Genomic DNA, 26,656 nt, shown 5'->3' on the forward strand with positions numbered 1-26,656 from the left:
GGAGGCGGCTGTATTATGTTATTATTTTTCAAGTGAGTGTTTGTAATGGAGACTAGAGCCGTTTTAGAGCTGGAGCCATTAATAAAACTGAGAAACTGGATGGAGAGAAGTGTTCGAGGTGGTGATGTTTGGAGAGAGGTGATGGTGGTTGGGGGGGGGCGAGGGAGTGCATTCTTCTGCCTGACCCAGACTGAAGAACAGTCGGCTAATGGGAATGTAAGGAGATCTGGAAAAAGAGATGGAAGACAAAACACGGGGGCGTGAATGAGTTTAGAGGACGAAGTGACCCACATCTGAGAACATCAGGAGAAACAAAACAACTAAATGCATAAAAAGCAGGAAATTGAAGGTATAAAGGAGTTAAAAATGATGGAGGGATCAGAAAGAAAGTTTTTAATTATTGCAACACACTTTAACTAAAAAAAGAACTTGAATGACTCTGTTTATATTAGGAAAAAAAGGAAGTGAAGAGAAACAGGACCATGCAAACAGAAAACACCATGGGAGGCAGGGTGGAGGAATGTTTATGTTGGGCTGCAGAGAGCAAAGTGGTGGAGTGGAGAAAAAGAACAAGATGAATGAGTGGGAGGTGTGCAGAAAAAAAAGATATCAAGGGAAGTGATGAGGTAAGAAAACACAATTAATCAGAGCTACACAGACATGAAGCGTCCCATAATGCCCTGCTGCCTCTCATAAACTGTAACCCTGGTGGTTTTCATAAAGTTCCACACTCGTCCTCATAAATAGCCCTCACTCATTTCTGCGTGTGACCACAAGGTGTCGCTCTGTAGCTGTTTGCATTCCATTAAAATGGGATTCTCTCCCAAATCTTATCCCATTTTTTTCTCTATGCAGAAAAACAACTTTTAATTAAACCAATATTGGGTTCTTTCAAAATATGTGCTTCCACACACCCTGCCTTTTAAAATAAGAATAGTATGATATAACATCACAACCAAGGTACATGGATGAAGCAACTTTTTCGATGACTGAGACTCGTCATTGAAAGTAGAAAGACTGGGAAAAATAGTCGCTCAGCACAGGATAAATTTAGCAATATCACAGCCCCATATTTAACATTATAAAATGATAACATTGCAGTCAAGAGATAAATATTGAGGATCGATTAGTCGATCTGCTCCACTGACCCAGATGGAGAAGCGATAGCTCTTAACTCGACTTATTTTCCTGGTTTGTTTTCTCTTATCAAGGCAGCTGAGATTAGGCAGTTAAACCGGAAATTGTGTGCTTTGGCCTTCAAATTAAAACTGCACGTTTTGATATGTAACAATAACAGGAACGGTTTAATCAATTGTACATAAAAATATATAATTGAATTAAACGAAGGCGTGATTAAGCTCTGACTATAAAGTAGTAAAATGTGTCAGGGTAATGATTTGATGGTGTAGCCTTGATGAGGTCGTAAACGGAAGTCGTGGCTAATTTTAGCTTGACGGTAGCTTGACGGTAGCTTGGTGTTTGCCGTTTAAGTGGCAAAAACAACGTCAAACTGTGGACACTTTTGCTGCACATCAGCAGTTTTTGCACCCAAGCAAGATAGCTGCCCATTGCGGCTTTCTGTAGTCTTCCCGCCGGGTTTTAAAACCGTCGTTCATGGGACGGAGAATGACGCAGGGTTTTCTCGGAGCAGCCGCTGCGGAGGTTTAAGTTTACCTTGGCTGCTATTGACATAAGCAGCCCACGGTAGGAGACGGCGGCGGGGCAAATCCGAGTCACAAGACTTCTTCGCTGAGCTGGACGGCTGCTATCTTCACGCCCGTACACAGGTAAAGTAAGGCCTAAAGTTAGCGTTTGCCTTCTTTATTTATAAGGAAGTGGGTCTAATCGCGGTAATGGTTAACAAAGTTAGCTCAGCGGCTGCTTTCAGTCTGTGTGACAGGTCGATCCTCGTCTCTGGAGTGGTTAACAGCTAAACGCTTACGCTAGGCTAATAATCTGCTTTTCGTCGGCCGCGGTGTTTGTTCTGCTTTCTTTCGGCTCGCACTGCAGAGTTTTAGGAAGAATAAAAGTGTACAAAAAAAGAGGGAGTGGAAGTGGTTGCGAAAACTTCCTCGTAACCGGAGATGTGTTGTCACTGCTGTCCACCATGAACCGGGCTACAGGACCAGCTGTGAGGCGTCCCAGTCTGCTGTTTCTCAAGAGCCCCACACAGACACTTCCCAGAATCTGATTTATGAAATACATTCGGGGGAGTTAAGAGGACAGGCCGTCAGAGTTAGCTGTCTCTCGGTGACTATGTTTCAGTTTTGGGCGAACAGGTTTCGAAAATATGCAGCCGACGGGGGCAGAGGTAACGCCGACTACGGCTGATTGACATCCCGCAGCTTGCGGCTTGTCGCTGATGTTTAAACGGATGCTCTCCTCTTGTTGTGCTGTGCGCAGGATTTGAAGGGATGGCAAACCCCGGCTACTGCACCGGGAGCTTTGACGGCCTTCATCACCCCAGTGACGATGATGATGATGAGATGGTGGACATCGCGGGAGCCACACTGGACTTCTCCAGCACGGACGACGTCCCTCCTCTCAGCACAGGTAACTGCACAGATGTTGCCTAAAGGAAAGGCCCGTTTTCACCTGGATAATGGGGTCTACCTGTTCCAGATGTTGTAAGGGATAAAATGAACCTTTTGACATGTGCTGATTGTCTTTTTCAGTCAATACAGGATAGCATGCACATAGAAATAAAACAGTGTGTGTGCAAAGAGTAAATTTTCCTTGAGTCTTTATTTGTTTGGACAATTAAAACAGAATTATAAGAATCATAAAATAATAAAGCACCAATAGATCTGTGAAGGAAGCCAAAGAGTTGGTACAAAGTCCTCCCCAAAGTATCTCTCTGTCTTATATTACAGATTATATAGCTTGCATTACCTGCTATTTAGGTAATATGATGTCTTAGGTCATGTACTATGTTTTATTACCAATTTCAGTTCTAGGTATCAGTAAGCGTTTCTTAAACCGTCCTAAAACTTGGCAGCCTTTGAACCTGCACATGCCCTGTTAGAGCTGAAAAGGATTTAAGCTCAGCCTTTTTCCTTCCTGTTAAGTTCTTTGGCAATAAGCAGTAAACAGTAGTTCTACAAGGTTCCTGAGTTTGTATTTGTCTAACAAAAAAGCTGTTCTGCGAATGCTAGTTTGGCTAAGATGCTAATTTCATATTTTGAGCCCCGGCACAGGAAATGAATTCTCAATGTCTTGAAGTGGTACAACACCTAAGCATTGATGACATGTGACAGCATGTGAGAGGAGCTCATGTCCACGGTCCAGTGTGAGTCTGTTAGTACTCTGAAGGAGTTGTCTACTGATAAGATATATCTGTAATTGCAGAGTGCTGTGTGTGCTGTGTGTGGGGTGTGTGGGGTGTGTGGGGTGTGTGTGGTGTGTGTGTCTCACATGCTTTCCTTAAGTCATGGCCTTACATGTGAATAATCAGTTACTACGTGCTCTCTCTCTCTCTCACACACACACACACACAGAAACAGACCTGATTTAGTGTATTCTCGTATGGTTTCACATCAGAACATAAGGGCAACTTTTAAAGTGAGTTATAGGATCTGCAGTCTTTGTGGTTGTAGCTGTGACATTTGCACCCACTGTTTCTGCACCACGGCTTCCCGGTTACTAATGATGTCATCCCCAGTGTCAAGGACACGACTTGCAGTGCCCAGAGAAGTTTTAGAAATCAAATTAATTATTACAGATGACAGCTCTGCTGTCATATTCAACGTCATTGCACGAGCTCAGAAATTCACTGTGGAGACGCCAAGTTATTAAAGCAGAAATCTTAACAGAAACGTCGAGTGAAGGGAGAAATATAAACTGAAGAGATAAAGACTGTTATAAGACAGAGGTTTTGTTTGCAAAGCCTGCAGCTCTTGGCGAGGTTATTGCTGAGTCATTGGTATTGATTAACAAACCTATTAACCTCCTCCCACTGCAGATGTAGCATGGTCATTTTGTACTATGTAAGTATACATTTTACTTTAGCTCCTCCCACTGATGAGTCAATCTGATTCCTTAAACACATAGCAGGTTTTTTTTTTTTGGTTTGCATAGACAGGATGGAAGAAGGGCATGTTCTTGCTGCAGTTGGCTAATATCTTTATTTGTAGAGCACTTTTCTAAATAGTTACCAACAGAGTGAATGTTAAAAATGCTAAATTAATTGTTTTTAGCTAGTCTTTGTGACGCTGGTAATATTAGCTGCCTGGTTACTACTGATGTCACTGTGACTTCCTGTTCTCCCCTCTGCGTGAAACTGAAATGTAGGACTGTGGCAGCAGGAAGGAAGTCTGGAGATGAGATTTTCTCTCAATGGATGTAGCTGCTGCTGTTGGGTTGAACCACAATTTTTCTCCGTGTCAGCTTTTTAGGAATGAAAAAAAAAACACAGCCTTGTTTTGAAACTGTCAGCCACGTATTTTTAAAATTACACAGTGGGCTGTGAATCATAAAACCAGAGAATGAGTCTGCAGTGGTTCAGTTCAAGCAAAAACACGCGAATCAGCAAAACCGGAGTTGTAAGGTTTCTGTCAGACAGTGGTTCTTTGCTTCGTGGCCACAGACTGAACATATAATTGTGCGTCTTGGGAAATCAGGAGGGTTTCGGTTGTGAGGGCTGCTTAATTTCGCCCGGCACGGTTCACAGAGTTGATCATTAAAGTTCGGAATGACAGCAGAAATACTCTAATGACCGAAGTTTGTTCACGCAGACACATGAAATCTGGACAGAAACATGCATTCTGAGTTGTGGCTTGTATGATATAAAGCCCTTTGTGACTGTTTAGATTAACATAATCTCAACTTGCATTTTATTTCCTCCCTTTTGAGCATTTCATCTCACACTTCCTCCTTTTCTTTTCCCTCTTGAGGCGAGTGTCGAGTGTTCTAACTACTCAATAGCTTGCTCTTGAGCTTGTTGCCAAGCAAGTCTTCTTAAAAGCCATTCTTAGTGCCGCTGTTATGGTTAAGCCTTGTGTAACCTGTTACTCAGGGACTTATTAGCCTCCAGTGTTTAGAGAGGAGAGTGTGGGCTAGGGAGGAGTTGCTAGTCCATGTACTGGCTTGGGATTTAATATCAAGGTACTCTTATCCCTCTGTTAACCACTAGTATGCAGGGACGGTGTTCTTGAGCAAGGCAGTTAGCTTTTAAATGCCCCTGTTGGAAAGTATTTGCAGTAGAGCACAAGCTTTTATATGCTCCCTGGATAAACTAACCCCTGCACAGATTAAAGCATTATAACAAAGCATTATAGATCACCTTTGCTCTGAGTGCATTGCTGCTTCTCTCTGCTGTCTGCCTTTGCTCCCTGTGTAGTTTTTCTGTTTTTGAAGCTCAAGAATATAATAAATGTTGACTGTTGACACCACTTGACCCGCATCATTTAAGTAATGTTTTATTGACAAGAGGAAACAGAGGGAGAGACGTCTGAAGAGCCTGGATCTTTAATCAAATAGTGATGTATCTTGTCTCAGTTCTTAGTATTGTCGACAGACAGTTTTTTAATTATCCCACAGCCTTTAACAACTGCTAAGGGTCCTAAGAGCTTCACAAAATCTTTATCAGGGGAAAAAAGGCTGTTTACAGATGAAACTGGACCTCATCTAACCTTGAGGAGGAAGAAAACCACACCAGGAAGAAATTTTGGGCGAGGGAATTCCCTACCAAGATGACAAAGCAAATAGCAAAATGAAGTGAAGAGCGCTGCTACTACAGTACATGTTTTACACCCACTCCATTTATCTTCAGTCTCTGAGTAAAATCTGTAAACTGGCTTCCATGTTAAAGCTCGTTTTCTTTTTCTTGGTTTTGTGGTTTATGAGGTCCTTTTAAATTTCTTGGTTAGCTTACATTGCTCTTTTTTTACTGCTGGGAGTTTAATATGTTTAAATCTGTTCCTTTATCACTGGTGTTGTGCAAATAAGGATTATTATTGTTGCCAATAACATTTTTATTGCTAGGTATATTGACATCATATCCTCTCGGTGCTGCTGTTGCAGGCAGCAGACTTCCTTAGTAAGGCTGTCAGCGCCTTAACTGGTGGTGACAACAGCACATAATGATTGACAGGGAATGAGTCACAGCTTTGGGAACTGTGTGAAGGTTCTTTTTATTTATTTATCACAGTGTTTACTGCACAAGGTCACCTATGGTGAATGTGTGAAACAGGAAAGAGGGGAATGGTCAGATGTGTCTGTAGAATAAAACCTTTACCTGTGCTTATCCCAGCTGTTTTCTTACGGGATATTTCAAAACTCACAACACTGGTTTCTGTGGAAAGTGGGTCGAGTAAAGGTCATCCAGGGACATTGTGAAAGCCGTGAATTTCATAACAGCTGTCAGTCGGTCACAGCTTTGCCTCTGTAGTTGTAAAAATTCCTCTTTCATCCATGCAAGGAAAAAGGGATTTGCTGGATTCGCGTAGTCTTCTTTTTACTGCGGCCTGTACAACCACAGAGTTACTGGTTCAGCCGGAGGTTGTTGTGGTCATACTCATGCTCATCCAAACTTTTAAAGGTGTGACTCAAGCACTCAGTCACAGTCATCACCACTGATACAAGCCATGAGCATCAATGATTCGTATGATATTTAGTTTCTCTGCAGCACGTGGAAGATTTTATCTCGTGGACATGGGAATTAAATGAATCGACTGCACAGACGTGCGTTCTGTCCTTATTGAATTTCCTCTGACCCAGTGAATTTAATTTAAAATGCCTGACTGTGTAAAGTAACGACAGTCCACGATATTTACATGTTCCAGAGATGCTTGTTTGTAGTTGCAGAGCGTCACGGGGGTCACATGAGATTCGAATTCCCATGGCAACCAGACCTCAGGAGTTCAGAGTTCAGACCCTCGCTGGAGACTGTGTGTGTGTGTGTGTGTGTGTGTGTGTGTGTCTGTGACTGTCCTCCTACCAGTGCAAATCATTTTGCAGTAGATAACGTGCTGTGTGGGTTTTGGCAGACAGCGCTGCGATCATATGACAAAGAGAGTGTGTCTAATTTTCTAGACTTTTAGGATGGGTGTGTGTTGCTGTTGTGAGAAAATGGAAGACTACAATGTGTTCTGCCCCTCAGGACAAACACACTCAGACACACACACACACACTTCCTCACACAGATGCAGAGTGCGTGCTGAGCTCAGCATGACATCCCTTGCTGGAGACGAGTAGTTGCTGCAAACACTGGATCAGTTTGCACAGTGGAATTTAGTTGGGACTGTTTTTCCTTTGGCAGTTTAAGCTGTAGACAGGATTCTTGTGTGTTTGGTTGTACTTGTGCCACAGCACCGCCAGTTTCTCACCCTGTGCATGCTGGGTTTATGCCCCGCCATCCCTGCACGGCTGAGTTCCAACCACGTTCTACACATTAAAGGAAATGATGATTTTAATTTCACTGATTAACATGCGTGATTTGTACTGTGCATTTATATTTATCACCAGCTTACCACTTCTATTTCCTGTTAATTTGTTGTGTTGAGAAAAACTTTATAGTGAGCCTGACACATTTTGGCTCGTGGCTTTCATCGATACAAGTCCCACCGCATCATTCTTTCTTCACAGCAATGCCTGTTTCCCTGTCAAACATTACAGCTTTGGTTTTGGCTTTTGACAGTTTTCCAAGAAAATCAAGGCATCAGACAGAAAGTAAAGAGTGGAATCATTTCCACAGTCCAGTCCCAGCTTTTCAACCTAAGCAGTCACCACTGTCAAAAGAATTTGACTGTGGTTGATGCCTATCTACTTTAAATACGTCTCATGGAGCTGTAACTCAGACCTTTTGTGTAAGTTAACAGTTCTCCTGAGGTCACAGCGGGGTCACAGTCTTTAATTTTGTAAACTAAATATGTCCCTTTTTTAAATACACCTTTGGAGTTTGGAGTGGAACTTTTCAGATTTCATTCACAGCGTGTTTCACTTCAGACTGGACTGAATACAAAGATAATGGACCCTCAACCTGAGCCTGTTATGAAGCACTGTGTATCATACAATCTATTTTCCTGTCAGCTATCAGGGTCCCACTGAATTCAACAGGTCAAAGACCTTATAAACATGTGACCTCATTTCTACGCAGTGACCCACAGCCAATCAGGGAGAGCTCACAAATGCTCTCAGCCTATTGAAAACAGCTCCCACCAGCTCAGCAAGTCATAATCCACTTTCCAGGCAAATTAGCCAATCACCATTCATCTTCAGGGCTTTGTGGCCAGCGAGGGAGTGCTCTGTTGAAGTCCACTTCCTGGAGGATTTCAGAGGAGGGAAGACGTTCCCTGTTTGAGTTATATGACTCACGGTGGATATCGAGTTCGGGTTGTTTTGGGTCCAGGATTGAACGATGGTCTGGGAGTTCTGGACTAAGCAGCTGGATGAGGAGGAGCTGGTTGAAAATGGTGAGCGTGGGACTGCTGAGGAGTTTGTAGCTTTGGTTTTTCTTTTTGCTGCTGCCTGATAAAGTTTGCTCTCTGTTATAAATGAGAGGAGAGTTATGACTGGAAGAAAGACAGTTTCATGTCTTGTTAGTCTGCTGACACGGGTCAATAATGAATAAGATTGATTGTGTTTCTGCAGCACCTTCACTGCAGCTACCTGTGTGTGTCTGTGTCTCCTCTGTCTTTCTTATAATGGCACATGGCTTTGTTGTGTTTTTGCTGACGCCTTTTAACTTTAACAGTTTAAAGTTTAATCATTAAGACCATTTACCACCCATCAAGCACTGAGTCATGTGGTTAATGTTTCTGTGCTGCAGGGAAACACACCTGTTTGGTGCTTCTAGTTCAGACTTTGGTGGTGTTACATTGTAGGTTTCATTATCATCAGCTGACTCCTGTTGTTTAAACTCATAGACAGGGATGTGTTACCTAACTTAAAAAAGTTTTGTAACATAAAGACCAAGTGACCTGACAGAGCAATAAACGCGTTGTGTCACCGTCAGTCACACGAGATGCTGTCAGTGTGCCTGTGAGCAAGGAACTTTAGCCCTCAGCTGCTCCAGTTATGACTCAGGTTATAATGGGAGGACTCTGGACATGAGTATGTGTATATGCATAAATATTTACTGTGTTTTGGTTCAGGAGTCTATGAGGAACTGGTACTTTTTTGGTTCCTGGAGTATTGTGGCTTCCCTGTTTTCTTGTAATTTGTAGAAATAACTCAGAGGTGTGAGAAGCTGTATGTTATTGCTTGACTGCGATCACACATAGAGTATGCTGTTCAGGTAAACAGTCCATGTCATAGATTGCTCATATCAACCTCATTTGAAGCTGTGATGGAAATAGTTATGGGACAAAATTAAGCATTAATGGAATAAATGAACACTTACACGTATCCTCATTGCCTGTTTTCTCAGTGCTTTAAAAAAAATGTAAGTTATTTATAATAGAAAAGTTTGATTTCTATGTGACAGGCATTTTATTTATTCACCCAGGACTCTCTTGGAGCTAACGGATGTTTAAAACCAGGCTAACTAGCTGTCTCAGGTGTGTGTGAGTCTCTGATGTTTGTGAAGTGAAGCTGATATATGGTCCCACAGCAAAGCAGTCCCACAGCTTTGCTGTGGGACTGCTGTAACAAAGACTACACTTTTATGACGCTTTTCTTTCTGAAGTATAAGATGAGATATTGTAAAAGGGATTGCTCCTTACTCAATATTCCATACTGACTGTGTTTTTGTCCAGCATCTAGATTTGCATGTAAATCCCATCAGTTTCTTCTTGCAGTATCTGCCCTTTTCTGCGAACCAGCACATGCGACTCCTGCTTTTTCACACAGACAGGAAGCACCACCTCCACCATTATTTATGTTTGTATCAAGTTTTCCATTTATACCCAAATGAAAGCCCATTTTTGTTTCTGCTCCGACGATTGTTTTGATCCCAAAATGACTCGTCTCAATTCTCGACTCTGTTGTTGTTGGTTGTCGTTTCCTGTTTCTGTGGAGAGCTGGTTTTGATTGGTTGCTGCTGTCTGGTAATTGTTGCTGACTGCAGCTCAGACTCTGCCACGTAGTCCAGCTCTTTTGTTGTGGGCCACTTGAGGGAATACAGCTGAAGTCAATATCATTGCTTTTTGTGTTTCTTTGTCCTCCAATGCTCATCAATACACTGCTGTGAAGAATAGTGTCATTAATATTACAACAGCAGGTCACAATACACACTTTCTGTTGCTCTTTTGTGCACTGTCCTGCAACAACAGTCAGCAATAATAGTGGGATTGCTAGTGCTAGCACTTTCTCAAGGCTGGTGCGCGTGTGTGTGCACGTGTGTGTGTGTGTGTGTGTGTGCGCTCTGTGCGTGAGTTAGTTTTTAAGATGGGGTATCTGAGAGAAGAGGGCATCCAGATTTTCGCTGCTGACACAGCAGCTGATCTTGTAAAATAAATTTCTGTCTCACTCAAACTCAAAAACTGAACTCATGTATTTTTAGATTAGAGGTTATTTATTGATCTTTCTACAGAATATTCTGGCTTTGTTTTATAAGTTTTAGCCCGACTGTACATACAACACTGTGATTGATGTCCATGATATCTTTAACTGCGTGGTAGCAAAGGAGGCTGGTGTTTGTGTGTGACGAAGTTATTGTGCGTCTAAAATCGGTTCCTCTTTCTCTTCCCCTTCTCTCTCTCTCTCCCTCTTACTCCCTTTTCCTCCCTCCCTGGAGGTTATGAGGAGTACAGCAGCGGCAGCAGAGCAGCCGGAATGAACGGTAACGGCCCCAGTAAGCTTGTGGACCCGCTGGAGGACCCACTGCCCGGAGTGGGCACCTATGAGGATTTCAACACCATCGACTGGGTCAGAGAGAAAAGCAAGGACCGAGACCGACACAGAGAGGTATGAAGTTTAGCTTAAGTTCACTCATAATCAGTCAGCAGAAAGAACAGTTTACCTCATCTTACCTTTAGTGAAGGTGGAGAGTTCTATCTGGGAATTGAAGTTATAATCAGTCGTTCATGGATAAACCTTTTATTGTATGAAGCTGAATGTAGATTAAAATCCCACACACAGATATGAATAGGAATGTGTCAGGTCTAAACTGTAGTTTGTGGTTTCTGGAACAGGAAACAACCACCATGCATAACCTCTATTTATGCAGAGAGTGACATCTTGCTCTTCACGCCCTGCCAGCCGTTTATATCTGTTGTACGTAATGGAAACTAGAGAATTAAGGTTATGTGCCCTTCTTTGTAAAGTAGCTGATGAAGTAGCGGACGTTTTTGGATTTTGTGGTCCAGTTTCACAGCCTGTTAGATGAGACACTTCATTGATACTGTTGTGGGAAATTCAAGAGTTAAAGCAGCACGAGATCTAACAGATGGAAGCGCATAAAAGAGAAGAAAATACCAAATAAAACAAAACAAAAAAGCCTGATGTGTTTTAGCACTGAAGCAGCAACATACGCATAAAGTATCAGTGTCAGTGATCCCATATGCAAAGTAATATAATACAGGATATGAACCAGAGTCACACAATGATGGTAACAGTCACATAATGATCCCTTCATCTCTGTGTCCATCCAGATCACCAATAAGAGCAGACAGTCGACTCTGGCTCTGCTGCGCAGCATCAGTGATGCCTTCTCTGGATGGCTGCTCATGCTGCTGGTGGGGCTCATGTCAGGTAGGGCTCACACGCCCTCACATGCAGGCACCTGGTGCTTCTAATCAACACCTGTATGACTCATAATGCACTAATTTGGTTTTGGAAACATGTTCTGTATACAGTACAGAATAGGATTGTAATGGTAAGCTGTAAAAATGAAATCTACTTACATGGCTGCTTCAGCACAAAGTGGCTGTGCTCTTTATGCCTTTGCTCCTGTTTCTGTGTTGCCTGAATCAGCTGAAAGTTAATTCCCACGTGGTGACAGGCAGCAGGTGTAGAGCCACTAAATAGCACTAGCATAGCACTGAAAATAGGCTGAGTGACATATTTATGAAGAAAATGAATATTAAGTTTTCTTCTTTTTTTTGCCAAGGAAGCCAAAAAGTTAAGTGTGACTCTGGATGCACGACATTTGATGCGGATGTTTGCTCAGTACATATTGTCACACCTTCAAACGCAGACACAGAACTAACCTAAAAAAAACAAATCAGGCTCTGTGGTGTTTGAAGTTTCTCCTTGGTGTTATTTCTTCTGAAGTCTCCTCTCTTTCTCTGTCCTCCAGGAGCTCTAGCCGGTGGCATCGACATCGCTGCTCACTGGCTGACAGACATGAAAGGCGGGGTGTGTCTCATTGGCTTCTGGTTCAACCATGAGCACTGCTGCTGGACGTCCAACGAGACGACGTTCCAGGAGAGAGACCGGTGTCCGCAGTGGCAGAGCTGGGCTGAGCTCATAACGGGGACATCAGAGGTGAAAATGGTCTCCTACATAAATAGATCCAGGACATTTTCCATTTCACATGTAAACATACGTCTTCGTTCCAAATGTGCAGGTGAAGTATGAGAACCAGGCACCGACTGTTTTAATGTGTCTCACCGTCAGTGCTTGAAGACACTTTGTACTTCACACGAGGATCATTTGCACTCATCTTAGACTGCTGTTGCATATTTCATGTGCAGTCTCTCGCTCTCACATTCATAGTGTCTTGCACACTCACAGTTCCCATGCTCCTGAGAGTAGCTGTAATGGAGCTTTGGTTCCGTCTGCTGGTTGTGAGCTGTCATGACACAAAATAACACCAGAGCTTAGTGAGGATGTAAAATAAACAATGACAGGCTGATGTTTTTCATGTGATTTATGAGTTGGAATTTTTTGCCTGATGAGAAATCACATATATCTGCATGTTGTGTGTTTTTGTGTCCCCCTGCAGGGTGCGTTTGCCTACATTGTGAACTATCTGATGTACATCTTCTGGGCTCTGCTCTTCTCTTTCCTGGCAGTCACACTGGTCAGGGCCTTTGCTCCATATGCATGTGGCTCAGGAATACCTGAGGTGAGGCTGCGCTCAAAATGATAATGTGTTGTAAAAAGCACCACTGAGGTGCTGAATGCCTTTTCTCTTATTTCTTCATTATTTGACTTAATAAATTCTTCTTTCAGATCAGTCTTGCTACTTGTCCGTTCCTCCCTGTCCCTTCTGTTACTTACTTTTTCCTCACAGTATCTTTTTACACTGATTTATAAACACACAACTCTTCTATCCTTCTGTCAGTGTTTGCTTTTCCCTCTGCTGTTTCTTTGACTTTGGTTTCTGAGGAAGTTGAAAGCTGAAGATTTGCTTACCCTCTAGAAATACAAGTGGAAAACCAAACTGAGCACAGACATATCCAAACTGAATCATTAATTTCATACAGATTAAAACACACAAACACAACTCTTTCTTGTTTCCAGTGAAGACCTTCTGTAATTTCGTGGAACTTGAATCCTGCTCTCCTCGCGGTCTCATCACCGTAGGGTCAAACCTTGGTCAGCAGGCTCACGCACATGAGATTAACCGCTTATTTAAAAGAAAAATATTCAGAACACAAACTTCTTTTTCTCTCCTTCGCTTCCATCAATGTTTACTCTCTATTTCTTTTGGTTATATGCTCACACACGCACATCTAAATCAATCCCTCCCTTGCATAAACAGACACACAAGCACAAACATATCCTGAGCCCCTCTACACACACAAACTAATCCATGTGCATACAAACACTTTCTCTTTTTCTCTTCGTCTCTCTTAGATTAAAACCATCCTTAGTGGGTTCATCATCCGCGGCTACCTTGGGAAGTGGACCCTCATCATCAAGACCATCACTCTGGTTTTAGCCGTCTCCTCTGGGCTTAGTTTAGGAAAGGAGGGCCCCCTGGTCCATGTAGCCTGCTGCTGCGCTAATATACTGTGTCATCTGTTCACCAAATACCGAAAGAATGAGGCCAAACGGCGAGAGGTCAGTTATAGCCCTAATTACATGAATGCACTGTGGTTAAATTTGGACTTTCTAACAAAAGCACTGGGAATTAGTTACCAGATTTTACGTGTTCTTACTCAGATGTTATCCAGTAAACCTACAGTCTGAGAGAACCAGTGTTCATTCAGCAGTAAATAGAAAGCAGTGCCTTTGATTGTTTGTGAAAACTGCACGAACAAAAAGTGACTCCCACAGTGATAACTCACTAAGACAAAGTGAAAACAGGTTGTGATGCTTTCAGTGCTGTAACTTAAATCCTCAGTTGATTAGAATCGAATGTTTCTACATTTGTCACACAAATAAAATAATAAACTCCTGTCATACAACTGAACTTCATTCAGATGTTTTTCTTTTTCTTGTACGTAGGTATTATCAGCAGCAGCAGCAGTTGGTGTGTCTGTGGCCTTCGGTGCTCCCATAGGGGGAGTCCTGTTCAGCCTGGAAGAAGTGAGTGCAGTTATTTATTGACTAATTCCCTGCATGTATTTAGACTGATGTTGAAATCTTGGACGACATCAGAGGATATCTGCTGCAACTCAAAACCTAACCCAATTATATTACGTGCACTTCAGGCAATGAATGAAAAACACAAACCAGGGTCAAATATAATCTCTCATCAGATTTTCTTGTGTTTTCTGCGTCAGAGCCATGCTGTAAGTGCCAGCTATTTTATCGCTGCCAGATAATAAAACTAATATGAACTGATTTTAACTGCTTTCCAGTTCTTGGTTAATTTTTCTTGAAGACGTGAGTCTGAGCTAGAAACCGCACAGCACTGGAACCTAACTCAGGCATAATAAACCGTGAAAGTGTTTGCATCGATAGTTTGGGAAATAAATGTGTCTTGGCAGCTTTGTTATCCATCTACAGTAAAACACACTGGGGAGCTTGTGGATGAGGATACTGGTACTTTTTCTGAGGGTGCTCTGACCACCTAAGAAACCATGTGAGAGCTGCTTCAGGAAGCTCAGAAATGAAATAAGTATGGATGTATCTGTTAACCATTAGTGAGTGAATTTATGTTGCTCTGATAAGTTTTTATGGCACTATTTCGAGCTCTTGTCCGCCTCTTAAATATTTGTCATGTGGTAAATATTCAGATTGGTGGTTTTGTGTCTACTTACTTCAGTTTTGTCATTTGTACACATTTACATTGGTGAAGAGAATGAGGTTTCTATTTGCTAGTAACTGTTACACATGTTCTTTAGCATCTTTATCATCTTCAGGTGTGAGGTACCCCTTCTTTCAGTCTGACACTCTTTGCCTTCCTTCCTCTCCACTGTAGGTGAGTTATTACTTCCCTCTGAAGACTCTGTGGCGTTCCTTCTTTGCTGCGCTGGTTGCAGCTTTCACGCTGCGCTCCATCAACCCGTTTGGAAACAGCCGTCTCGTGCTGTTTTATGTGGAGTTCCATGCTCCATGGCACCTGATGGAGCTGGCCCCTTTCATTCTGCTGGGGATATTTGGAGGCCTCTGGGGGGCGCTGTTTATCAAGGCCAACATTGCCTGGTGCAGGAGACGTGAGTGGTGAAGTTATGGTGAAATCTTAAAATGTTGTTTTTTATTGATTGAAGTCAGATCTTCTGCCTTTCAGTGTAACCTAGTTCTCCTATAAATAAGGTTCTGTCTTTCCTTCTCTAGGGAAAACCACCCGTCTTGGTCACTACCCCGTCATCGAGGTGCTGGTGGTCGCCGCGCTGACTGCCTTGCTCGCCTATCCAAACAGCTACACCAGAATGAGTGGAGCTGAGCTCATCTCCGAGCTGTTTAACGACTGCTCCCTGCTCGACTCCTCTCAACTCTGTGGCTACAAACAGGTCAGCTGAGTCTGCATGTGTGTGTGAGGGAGTATCTCGATTTGTTTGTGCAGAGAGAGAGAACATGTTAGAGGTCTGCCATCTTTATTCCCATAAATGAAGCAAATTTTTACACAGCTGTATTTTCTTTTTTTTGTTTCTCTGCCTTTCTCCCTGTGCTCATCCTCTTTTCTTTTTGTGTCATCTCTCCTTATCTTTCTCTCATACTGTACTGTCCACACACACACACACACACACACACACTTCCAGCCGACCAACACATCGGAAACAGGTGTAGGTAACAGCCTGGCGGACCGACCTGCAGGAGAACGCCTTTACACCGCTCTGTGGCAGCTGGCACTGGCCTTAGTTTTCAAGATGATGATCACTGTGATTACCTTTGGCATGAAGGTTGGTCGAGACGCACTTTTGCACACAAACATCACTTTTATTGCACTACTTTGTGTCCCTGCGGTGCAGTCGTGCACTTCTTCACAGTTACACATACTTCTTTCGAACACTGTGATCTGCACACTTGTGTTGTGTTGCCTGTTAAAGTGTCATCACTCTCCTTTGAACTCTGTCATCCATAAGGCATTTTTGGCTGATGCCGGTTTTGCTTTCTTACAAATGCACCATTCTCTGTGAACTCTTTGTAACATAGCGTGTGAAATTACTACTCAAGCAGCTGTCTCAAATGTGTCTCAGCCCAGATTTTGAACCAGTGTCCTACTTTCTTTTACTGATCTTGCCCATTTTGTAGTTTAGATGAAGTGTAATTCACTCTCTAAACTTCTTTTTTGCATGTTTTATACTCTGAGTCACAGCAGCATGACTCATTATCATGTGGTTCACCGGAGGATCAAGTTATTAGTGGGAAAAAAGCTTTACATGCTGAGTAAAAAAGACCTTTCTCTAGACAAGGGGATAATCACTTTATTACAGAAGCTTTAAACTGAGTCCTGATGGACGTTGTTGGGATGAAAATGCATATGGAAGCTGTTTTTAACTTACGGTACTTATTAAAGAGAATGCTCTCTATCCAAGCATCAGTCAACAGGCTCAGGACCGTGACAAGGATGACTTTGTCTCTGTAATGAGTGAATTGCCCCTCGAGGATGATGAAAAGCAACTGGGGTTGGGGAAAAGAACTATTATGTGGACATATGAAAGAGGTGCAGCTACACTGAGAGGCCACACAGTGCTCACACAGTTATCTACAGTTCATCTTCTGATCAAGAAGGAGAGCGTTTGAGTACGCTTTGGATTTAATAACTTCCACATGCCCTTTTCTGCTTTGTTTGTCAGTAACCTTCTCTAAGACCAGTTAGCTTTGCTGTCAGTAATTTTCAATTTTGCAACACTGCCTAATACTTCATCTCCATCTCGTTGTCCACCCCCCCCTCCCTCCTTCCATTTGTCCATCCAGGTTCCTTCTGGTCTGTTCATTCCCAGCATGGCAGTTGGAGCCATAGCCGGCAGACTGCTGGGCGTCGGCATGGAGCAGCTGGCCTACTACAACCACGACTCGTTCATCTTTAAAGGGTGGTGCTCACCGGGAGCAGACTGCATCACACCGGGGCTCTACGCTATGGTTGGAGCCGCCGCATGTTTAGGTGAGACATGAATAATGATAATGACATGGGTTGGGGCTTGATATGTTTGAATGATGTGTGCTCTGCTGTGAAGAACGTTTGTCTTGATCATGAGCGAGGGTTAAAATGGAGCATGAGATCGACAAACAGATCTGCGTAGTACTTTTTGTCCGACTGTCGAGTGGAGGACGGAGCTAATCCCGAAGGTGGATCTCTTGATTTCCAAGTCGATCAAGTGACCATTCTTAACACGAACAAGTGGGAACATGCCAGAGGGGTTAAGATTACATGATCAGTCTGACTCAGGAACACGTTGGGATGTCCAGGGAGCAGATCGGTGTGGGTGGGGAGAAGGACATCTGGACCACTCTGCTTAGTTGATCTTCAGACACAGTTAAGTGGTGTCAAATCCTTGGATAAAGGGAGACCTTACAGTACTTCTGTCTTTGAATTATGTTATTAAATTAGAGCACCTTCCTTAATTCATGATGAACATCATGCATAACTTATTTACTCCCAAAACAAATCAAAAAGTTTCAAGGACTTGTGTAGATTTGGTACATCGATGCTTAGACATTACATGTTGGAAAGAAATATACACATTATTGGAAAGGCTGTGTTAAATTAAGTATTACAGCACTCCAACCAAAACAGAGTCAACTGTTACCACTCCTGGTTTGGGGCAGTAAATTCCAGGGGTGTTAATGGATGACGAGAATAAAGTGTTCACTTTTACCTCCTTGTTGCTTTGTCAAAGCCTAAGTAAACACAGCACAGAAAACAGATAGCTGGTGTGCTCCGTCACACTCAGGAAATGTTTTGTATAAAAACAGATGGGCACTAAATTCTTACCATGAGGGAAGGTTTAAACTGCTCAGAGCCATCGGGGTAACAAGCCAGATTCGTCTGTCTAGTAAATCTGGGACCGAGTTTAGAGAGAGTTTTTTTTTTTTCTCTGTTTGTTTCTGAAATATGTCACTGATAAATCTCTCTTATTCCGCACCACTTTTAGTACATGCTGTTCTTCACCATAGCCCTTTTGAATAGTATCTAACGCAATTGGCCAAGAATCACTTCCACAAATACCAAATGTCTTATTCTCTTTACAACAGTAATTGTTCCTCTGTTTGTAATTTCCTTATAAGTTCTTTCAAAAAGGTTCTGAAAATCCAGCAGTACTATCCCCAGGCCATTTGTGTCCTTAACTGTTACTATTCTTGTCCATAACACACTGTAATGGTATGTATGCGATATATCGTAACTTGTTTGTGTTGCTGATAGCGTCCTTTTGGGAATACTTGTTTTTCTACTTATTATTGTATAAATATTTTAGGTAGACCATAGGCTTTTTATGTTTTTACCACTTTTATGTCTCAGTGTATTAAGTGCATGTGATGTCCTGAAGCGAATTCCAGTCCAATTCCAGCCTCAGATTAAGTTAATCAGTTCTTGGTTTATGACTGGTAGGTTTTTTTTTTAGCCCAGTGTTGGTCCAGAGAAGTGGAATCTCACATTAGATTCAAGCTTTGTGTTTCAGATTAAATACTTTATTGTTATTGTTTTAATAGTTGAATGGTGTAACTTGTTTTTCTGCCTTCCTCTTCAGCAGGTAGCCAGTACCTGGCCATGACTAAGAAAAACTGAATACTTTGATTTTAAGTTTGTTCTGTTCAATTTTCTTGTGCATGAAAAAGATTGACACCAAAATAAGCGATAACTCTGTTGGACTCAGTAAATCATCCTAAGCCTCTGGTTGCTGTTGAATGTAATGCACATTTTCTTTTTCTTTACTCTTCAACAACAATCATCAGGGAACAATTCAGAGAAGATATAATCATCTCCATTTTTGGCTTTTTCGAAATACGCAGCGGTGAACAAAAGGGAGTTTGTTTTCATCCTCTCGCAAAAATGGATATTATAACACTCACAATGAAACTCTTTCACATCCAGTTTTCATAAGCCATTTGTTCAGAGGAAGGAGGTCACAGAAGACAACTGTGGCATCCACTTTAAAGTGTAGCTTTGGTTTCTGGCCACAACCGAGCAAAATGACTGTAATCTGATTCGGAGTGGAGCCACTGACCTTAACTACAATGCTTTCATATAAAGATGAGGTGAAATAAAGAGCTCAAACTTTCAGACAAAGAAATGTAAAGTATGTACCAGCATATAATGTGTCGACTCATCGGTTCAGTGATCTTTTCCCCCACTGTCTCATCAGGAAGCAGAACACAAACTCTGCTCATCTCGTGCCCTTTCAGCTCCGTGGATCCTCGTTATGTTAATTTCAGATGAATCACAGTCACTCTAACCTTTAACCTCCCGCCCGTCTTGCTCCAGGTGGAGTGACTCGTATGACGGTGTCGCTGGTAGTCATCATGTTTGAGCTGACTGGCGGGCTGGAGTACATCGTTCCCCTCATGGCTGCGACCATGACCAGCAAATGGGTGGCAGATGCTTTCGGAAGAGAGGGGATCTATGAGGTGAGGCGTACATGTCTGTGATGTGGTTGTTGTGTATTTAAATTCTCTGCTGTATAAAAAGTGAAGGTTGTAGTTGAGGCTGATGATACAACACAAAATTCCTCATATTTTTCTTGTATAACTTGTGTGGTTTGATGTATTTTTGTCGAACTGCGGTCAGTAAGCATACATACCACACCACTCCCGCTGGTTCCCCTCCAGCTGAAAACATACGTAGTCAGATAAAAGCGCCGTAATGTGTGTTGGATTTAAAAGATCGAGGTTTTAAGTTTGATATTTGCCTGTCTGTGCTGTGCAGGCTCACATCCGGCTGAATGGATACCCGTTCCTGGAGCCAAAAGAGGAGTTTGAGCACAGCAGCCTGGCTGTGGATGTGATGAGGCCCAGGAGGTCGGACCCTGCACTGGCTGTGCTAACACAGGAGGGCATGACTGTAGGGGAGGTGGAGGTATGCACACATGGGTAGACATAACAGAAAAAAAGCATAAAAATGCACAGTAATGTGGAAAATACATGTGGCTGTAATAAAGCACATGTGTAGATACAGATACAGATAAATACACCCGCAAAAACACGTTACCTGCCTTCACTGTAAAAAATGAGTGGTGCCACAGGCCATGTTATAAAAACTTTTTTTGTAGACTTACAAAGTGAGAACTGCAATTATGGTCTGTATGAACAAGGCTCAGCGATTTGAGGGAAGGATGTTTGACATATAATAGTTTATAGAGACTGTGGTTATTATTTATTACAACTTCTACAGCAAAGAAAAAAATGTAAACAGCTTCTTTCTCTTATGGATTTGTAGAAGTTGTACCACATTACATATAACATGGGTTTATATGTTCCCAGGCCTTGGTGGAGAGCACACACTACAGTGGTTTCCCTGTGGTTGTCTCTCAGGAGTCCCAGAGGCTCGTAGGATTTGTACTCAGAAGAGACCTGCTCATATCAATAGGTCAGAACTCGCCTTTTTATATTTATATATACCTTATATATAAGAAAGCTACATCAGCTAAACACTTTAAATGATAAATATTAACCATCTTTCCTTTCAGACAACGCCCGGAAGCGTCAGGAGGGTGTCGTCAGCGCTTCCCAGGTGGTGTTTACTGAGCATGCTCCTTCCCAGGCTCCTGATGCCCCGCCTCCCCTCCGCCTCAGAGGGATCATGGACCTGAGCCCCTTCACGGTTACTGACCACACACCCATGGATATCACTGTGGATATTTTCAGGAAACTGGGGCTACGCCAGTGCCTAGTTACACATAATGGGTGAGAACAAACACGTATACGCTGTAAACTTGGACAACAAAAGAAAAGCACATCGGACCAATGAATGAGAGGAAAGATGGATGAGTACATGAGCTGACCACACTCCCACTCCTGTAGACATTAAAGTGAGAGGTCTTCAGGAAACTATGCTTGCGGGGCGATGGAAGGAGTGACAGACGGATGTGTGGGAGAACCCTGGGTCGTTCCACTGTCAGGTCATGCATTAAAGGGAAAGCAAAGAGGCACAGGAGTTAGGGAGGAAGACAGAGAAGGTTAATGGAGGGAGGGATAGTATGAGGCGGTACAGAAGATTCACAAGGTGTATTAGCCCATTTCTCTGCACTGCCACTCGTTCCATTAACATTCACTTCACTGAGGACGTTGTTTAGAGCCCAGTTCATACACGGTATCTGTAACATTCCAACGTTCATCTGTCTGTTGACGTAAAGGCTTTTGGGCTTTCATATGGAAAGCCCAAATGCTAATGGAAAACATCCACGTTGACCTGATAGAGATTTTACACATACGCTGGCAAAGCTTCCAGGACATTTGGCAACTGTCCTGTGAGGCGAGGAAGAAAGGAAGGATTTTGGCTTCAGACCAATTTCCTGCATTTTCTTTTGGATTTTATGTCGCTCGTAAAATTCTTCAGAGTCAGATCTGCTGCTTCAAAGCGATCCTTGTGATCAGGGCATGCTTCTTGGGAAACTGAGCAGAGGATGACTGTTTCCTGGTTATTTATTTATTTCTCCAAAGAGGTGTGTTTGACAGGATGTCCTGTAGCATCTCTGTAGACGTGTCCTTTGAAATTTGAAGGTGATATTTTCAAATGTCTTGTTTTGATCACCAGTTTCCATCACCAGTCGTTTCAGCTCCACAGAGGTTAACGCAGTAGAGTACAGTACAGCAGAGCTGGACAGAAACTTCTGGCCGTCGGTCATTTGAAAATGGGATATAACCTCTCAAAAATATTTTCCCTCTTTTTGAAATCGTCTCCATCCATAAAACCACGTCCAGCTCCACCAAGGCCAAAGTTTCACACACAATCCAGTTGTCTGTCAGACTTCATATTTGTCACAAAAGGACAGCGTTGGTCTGGTGAATTAAATTCAGACAGACGGAAACAGAAGACAGTCCCACTGAGAATAGACTTAATCAGTGTTTTATTCACTTTTCCACTCGATTTCCCTGCAAACACACGCAGACTTCGTTGTTTAGATGGAGATCTCACATGTTAAAACACACAGCTTTTAGGGATTTGCAAATGGAATTATGTATATTTTCACGAGTGTACACAAGTAGTGTGTGTTACCAACACTGTCAAACACAGGCTTATAGTAGTTGACCTACACACACACACACACACGTAATAATAGAACTTGTGGGTTCTCCTTGTCAGTTTCACATATACTGTGTTCATTTTTCAGCAGGAACCATAAACTGAAGCTGTGGCAGCCTGGAACTCTGCGGCCTGGATGAGAGAAAGTCAATTCTGATACTAAAATGCTTGTGAAAGGGGGAAAAAGAAAAGAAGAAGTCAAATGCAAGAAGAGATGGGGGTTATCAGTTTTACCGCTGCACTGAGAACGCTTCGTGTAACAATATGCTAAGTTGGGTCGTTTGCAAAAGGCAGAATTATACAGACTTTTAGTCCGTGATGCCCCCCAACCCCCCACCCGCCCGCCTGCTAAATGTCTTGAAGCCCAGCCACTCGTTTGCAATGCCACAGAGCCACAGAAGACATTACACAACTGTTTTCACAGGCTGATTAGGACTCACATAACCTGTAAACTAATCATGTTTTCAAACTGCTGCCTCCTGCTGCCAGTTGGAGCTGATGTGTAAAGTTTCCCAGCACAGCTTTAAAGCGCTGGACGTGTTGGATCTGCAGTATTTCAGAGGGAAAAATGAAAATCAGCCACTGTCAGAAGTTGCCCTTCAGGTTTTATGTTGTTTGGGCATTTAGCGCCTGCTCTCCACCAGCACAGCTTATTATAAATGAGTAATTTAAGGCTCACTCACTGTCTTGTCCATGGGCACTTCTGACAGCGCACACGGCTGCTGAAAGGCCGCTGACAGGCGCGACGACTTCTGCCGGACTCGCACATATTTGCTTCAGATGGGCTGCTTGTTGGCCAAAAGTAGAAGGCTGTGATTGAACCAGAGTGGATCCACATGTGACACGAAAATGGAAAAGTTTTTGAGGAATCGCGCATTTTTTCATGGGACAGAGGGCAAACGGGAACGAGGGGACAGTGAAGGGAAGGGCGGGCTTTGACTCAGAAGGAAGAAGGGTATGGCTGAATTAAGCTGCTGATCAGGCAGAATCTGTGTCTCGCATGAAGCTTTAAAGCCAGTGAATCACTCAGTGTCTGGGAATGAAGACAGTTTGACACACACTAAGAAAAAGGACCTTGAGGCTATGTGAAGTGCAGCGTACGATCTCTGCGGTCATCCTCTAAGATGGATAATGTTCATTTCATCACTGTGACTGACAACTAAAGAATTTTCCCAGACTGCCTTTAGTTTAGCTGAAGGTCTACTCATTGGCAGGAGTCATATCTGGATGGCATCATTGTTTGTTCCCACATCTTAAAAACACACAAGTTACAGTTCGTTTTGCATGTGCAGGCTTGTTATAAGAGCTAAGAGCTGCACTCAGAAAACTATGATAGAGATCATGAAAACATCCTCCCAGCCTTGAAAGTTTGTTTTTCTTTTGTTTAGTGTTTTCACGCTCTGACTTTTTTGATCCCATTCACACTTGTCAGACTCCCATGATCAGGCCTGAGTGTCAGTCCCATCGGATTATCTGTTTTCATCCGTGTTTTCCTCAGTTCTGCCAACAGATGATTCCATGAGGACCTCTGGACGATTCAGGGGTCTTTTTCTGAAGACACTGTCCACTTTGTGGAAATATTTAAAAGTTCCTCATATAGTTATTATCATTTTCTTTCTTAAAGGATAAGTCTGGTGATATTTTACATTTTAGTATTTGTCAGCAAAACCCATGAAGAGGCAACAATGGCCGAGTCCGTCTTTCAGTACTTAATGACTTCCCCTCCCTGTCTGCGGTTTTCAGCCCCAATCCAATCGGCTCCTATAGGGACGTAAATCTTTGAAAGCAGCTAAAAAATAGATGCTTTCCTTATTTGAAAGAGGCTAAATCTGTTCCTAAATCAGCTGGAATCTAATTTGTAGTAAAGCAGCTGGGCGGTATATGTTGAAGTGACTCAAAATAAACTACAGTGACTGTGTTTATGGCAATAAAGGAACATTACATCCTTTAACTTCTTTTTTTATAGCTTTGATTTGTTGTGTTAAGGGTTCGGAGCTCAGTGTTTAAAGCAGTGCTGCTCAGCTGTTCCTTCAGCCCGTATCTTCAGTGTGGAAACATGAATGCTTTCTTTTATGTGCCCAGATTTATTCCCTGAATTTTAGGAATTTGTTCCTGCGTGACCATGTTGAATCATGAGCTGCCAACTCTGTCGCTGTTTTGAGTTGGAATAAAATGTCGAGGGAGTGTTGCGAAATTAATCACTGCACTTCAGAAACCACTTTTCACTTCCTGTTTCCCTACACACATGAACTCTGGAGGAAGTGGATTTGACTTTATAGGAGTTCACCTAGGTTTTGCGCGTGTTTGTAACCACCCTGACCGTGAACCTGAAAGTCAGCTGTAATTGTCTCCAGTGCGATCGTGGCCTTTGTGTTTTGCCTCCCTCACTGTGTTAACTCAGTGTTGTCATGTTACCCTGATCTCCTGCTGTGAGCCAGTTCCCCTTTGGGACTGTAATAAAACTGAGCCGAGCCAAAGCGTTGAGATAGGAGGCCTCAGCCTGATGCGTGTGTTTCTGCTTTCTGTCACTTCTTTCCATGACGAAGCAAACAAAGTATGATATGAAGTAATCCGCTTTTTCCCTGACTTTTGTTCTCTCTCTTTCTCTGTGTGTGTCATTAGGAGGCTGCTGGGAATCATCACTAAAAAGGACATACTGAAACACATGGCGCAGATAGCCAACAGAGACCCCGACTCCATCCTCTTCAACTGAACTTCTTCATCCTCCCTCTTCCTCATCCCTCCATCCTTTCCTTTGTGAAGGACACCAGCTTGTACAGTGGAACGAAATGCACCTTTACCTCTTCAACTCTAAAAAGCTGTTCAGAGAAAGCCAAGTAAGTCGAGCTCCATTTGCACAGGTGACGAGAGAACAATGGATTTTTTTTCTCTTTATTTTTTGTGAGTTGGAGGCGTTTTTGGCTTTCTGTAAACGAGTGCACCACTGGAAAAAAAAAAAAGCGCTCAGAAACAGTGACTCATCCCTTCTGACACTGCTGGCCCCAATTTCATGTTCGACCCAGAAGGATGTAGGACAGATACACAAGAGAAACAAGTCAGTGGAATATTTCACATCTGCTCCTTTTGTTTTTTGTTTTTTGTTTTTAAATTCTCCTTCTCTTTTCGAAATCTGAAATTCAGCGGGAGTGTAAATCAGCCACTCCCTCTGAATTCTCTCTCCTCCATTCGCCATCTTGTTTCTCTGCTACACCTGAGAGAAAGAAAACAGTTAAAAGGAGGTGGGAACAGATAATCCTCTGTTATAGATACTGACAAGAGGAGACGAGGTGGAGGAGGAGAAAATAAAGACATCGGGGAAGATAAAGAGAGGTTCGGGGAGCTCCGTGCCTGCCCTCCGGCCGTCACAGCGAGCCCAGACAGAGCACTCTGAGCTGGGCTGATGGATGCTTGGACACCTCCTCTCTTCCCTCCCTCCATGTGGTTTCCTGTAGCCCCAGGGTGAAGGACAGGAGTGTGAGAAGAGGATCTAACGCACTCATACTTACACTCCATAAAGACTCCATGACAGCCTGGGAACCCTCCAGAAATGTCTTTTTGTTATATAGACGTTTGAGATTTGTGATCCGCCGTGAGACCGGGAAGCCTGGGAACTATGCAGTGTTGTCTTGTGTTGCCACACGGCCTCTCAGTTTGGCAATACGACAATCATATTCTCATCTACGGTTCACACATATACACATAGACAGTTCTGCAAAAACTATGTCATGCCTTATGAAGGGGTTACGTATTTCTGAGCTGATGTAGAAGGGCTAAAACATGCAACAAGAGAGAATCATGACATAAATTAATTTATGTAAATGTAAAATTGTTTGTCCCACTAAATTATTTCACTGACTTAAATGGCTGTTTTGTCTTTGTTTCACGCTGCCACCCCGTTTCCCTGAGAGATATGAAGGCAGCTCATATTTCAGATGTTATATCACAATCCCGTTCCCCACTGATCTTCTATCATGAGCAGAATAATATTATTCCGCACTATTTTTAACACATCAAAGGTTCAGCAGGCCAACTTGTCTGGACCACATCTGCTACCGGGGAGGCTGTTAAATCTTTTCCATCCAGGACTCATAAACTTTCACCTCGTCTCTGAAAGCTTTATTGATCTACTGAATTTATTTTCTTTTTTGACTGTGTCACACCTGAGAGCTGCTCTGTGCAGCCAGCAAAAACACTCAGTGTCCGTGATGCTGAAATTCGACGACCTGACTTATTAATCGCAGAGATTGGAGAAGCATG

General features: G+C 42.8%; 1 protein-coding gene across 2 annotated transcripts; it reads left to right on the top strand.

The window, feature by feature from the left end:
* The first annotated feature begins 1,480 nt into the window (after window positions 1-1,480).
* clcn5b (chloride channel, voltage-sensitive 5b) lies at window positions 1,481-26,254 on the top strand. Of its 2 annotated transcripts, none has more exons than XM_041031049.1 (17): window positions 1,481-1,787; window positions 2,404-2,553; window positions 10,676-10,845; window positions 11,532-11,631; window positions 12,179-12,366; window positions 12,827-12,949; window positions 13,684-13,890; window positions 14,278-14,358; window positions 15,197-15,431; window positions 15,553-15,728; window positions 15,978-16,118; window positions 17,137-17,323; window positions 19,643-19,785; window positions 20,084-20,233; window positions 20,638-20,743; window positions 20,844-21,060; window positions 25,022-26,254. In XM_041031049.1, exons 2-17 carry the CDS (start codon window positions 2,415-2,417, stop codon window positions 25,110-25,112), a joined length of 2,454 nt encoding a protein of 817 aa, XP_040886983.1. In that variant the 5' UTR covers window positions 1,481-1,787; window positions 2,404-2,414; the 3' UTR covers window positions 25,113-26,254. The 2 variants fall into 2 exon arrangements, with proteins under 2 accessions (XP_040886983.1, XP_040886982.1); XM_041031048.1 differs by lacking the exon at window positions 1,481-1,787 and adding an exon at window positions 1,992-2,311.
* The last annotated feature ends 402 nt before the right edge of the window (window positions 26,255-26,656 follow it).

The sequence above is a fragment of the Toxotes jaculatrix genome, chromosome 23 (genome assembly GCF_017976425.1).
Source record: "Toxotes jaculatrix isolate fToxJac2 chromosome 23, fToxJac2.pri, whole genome shotgun sequence".
NCBI lineage: Eukaryota > Metazoa > Chordata > Actinopteri > Toxotidae > Toxotes > Toxotes jaculatrix.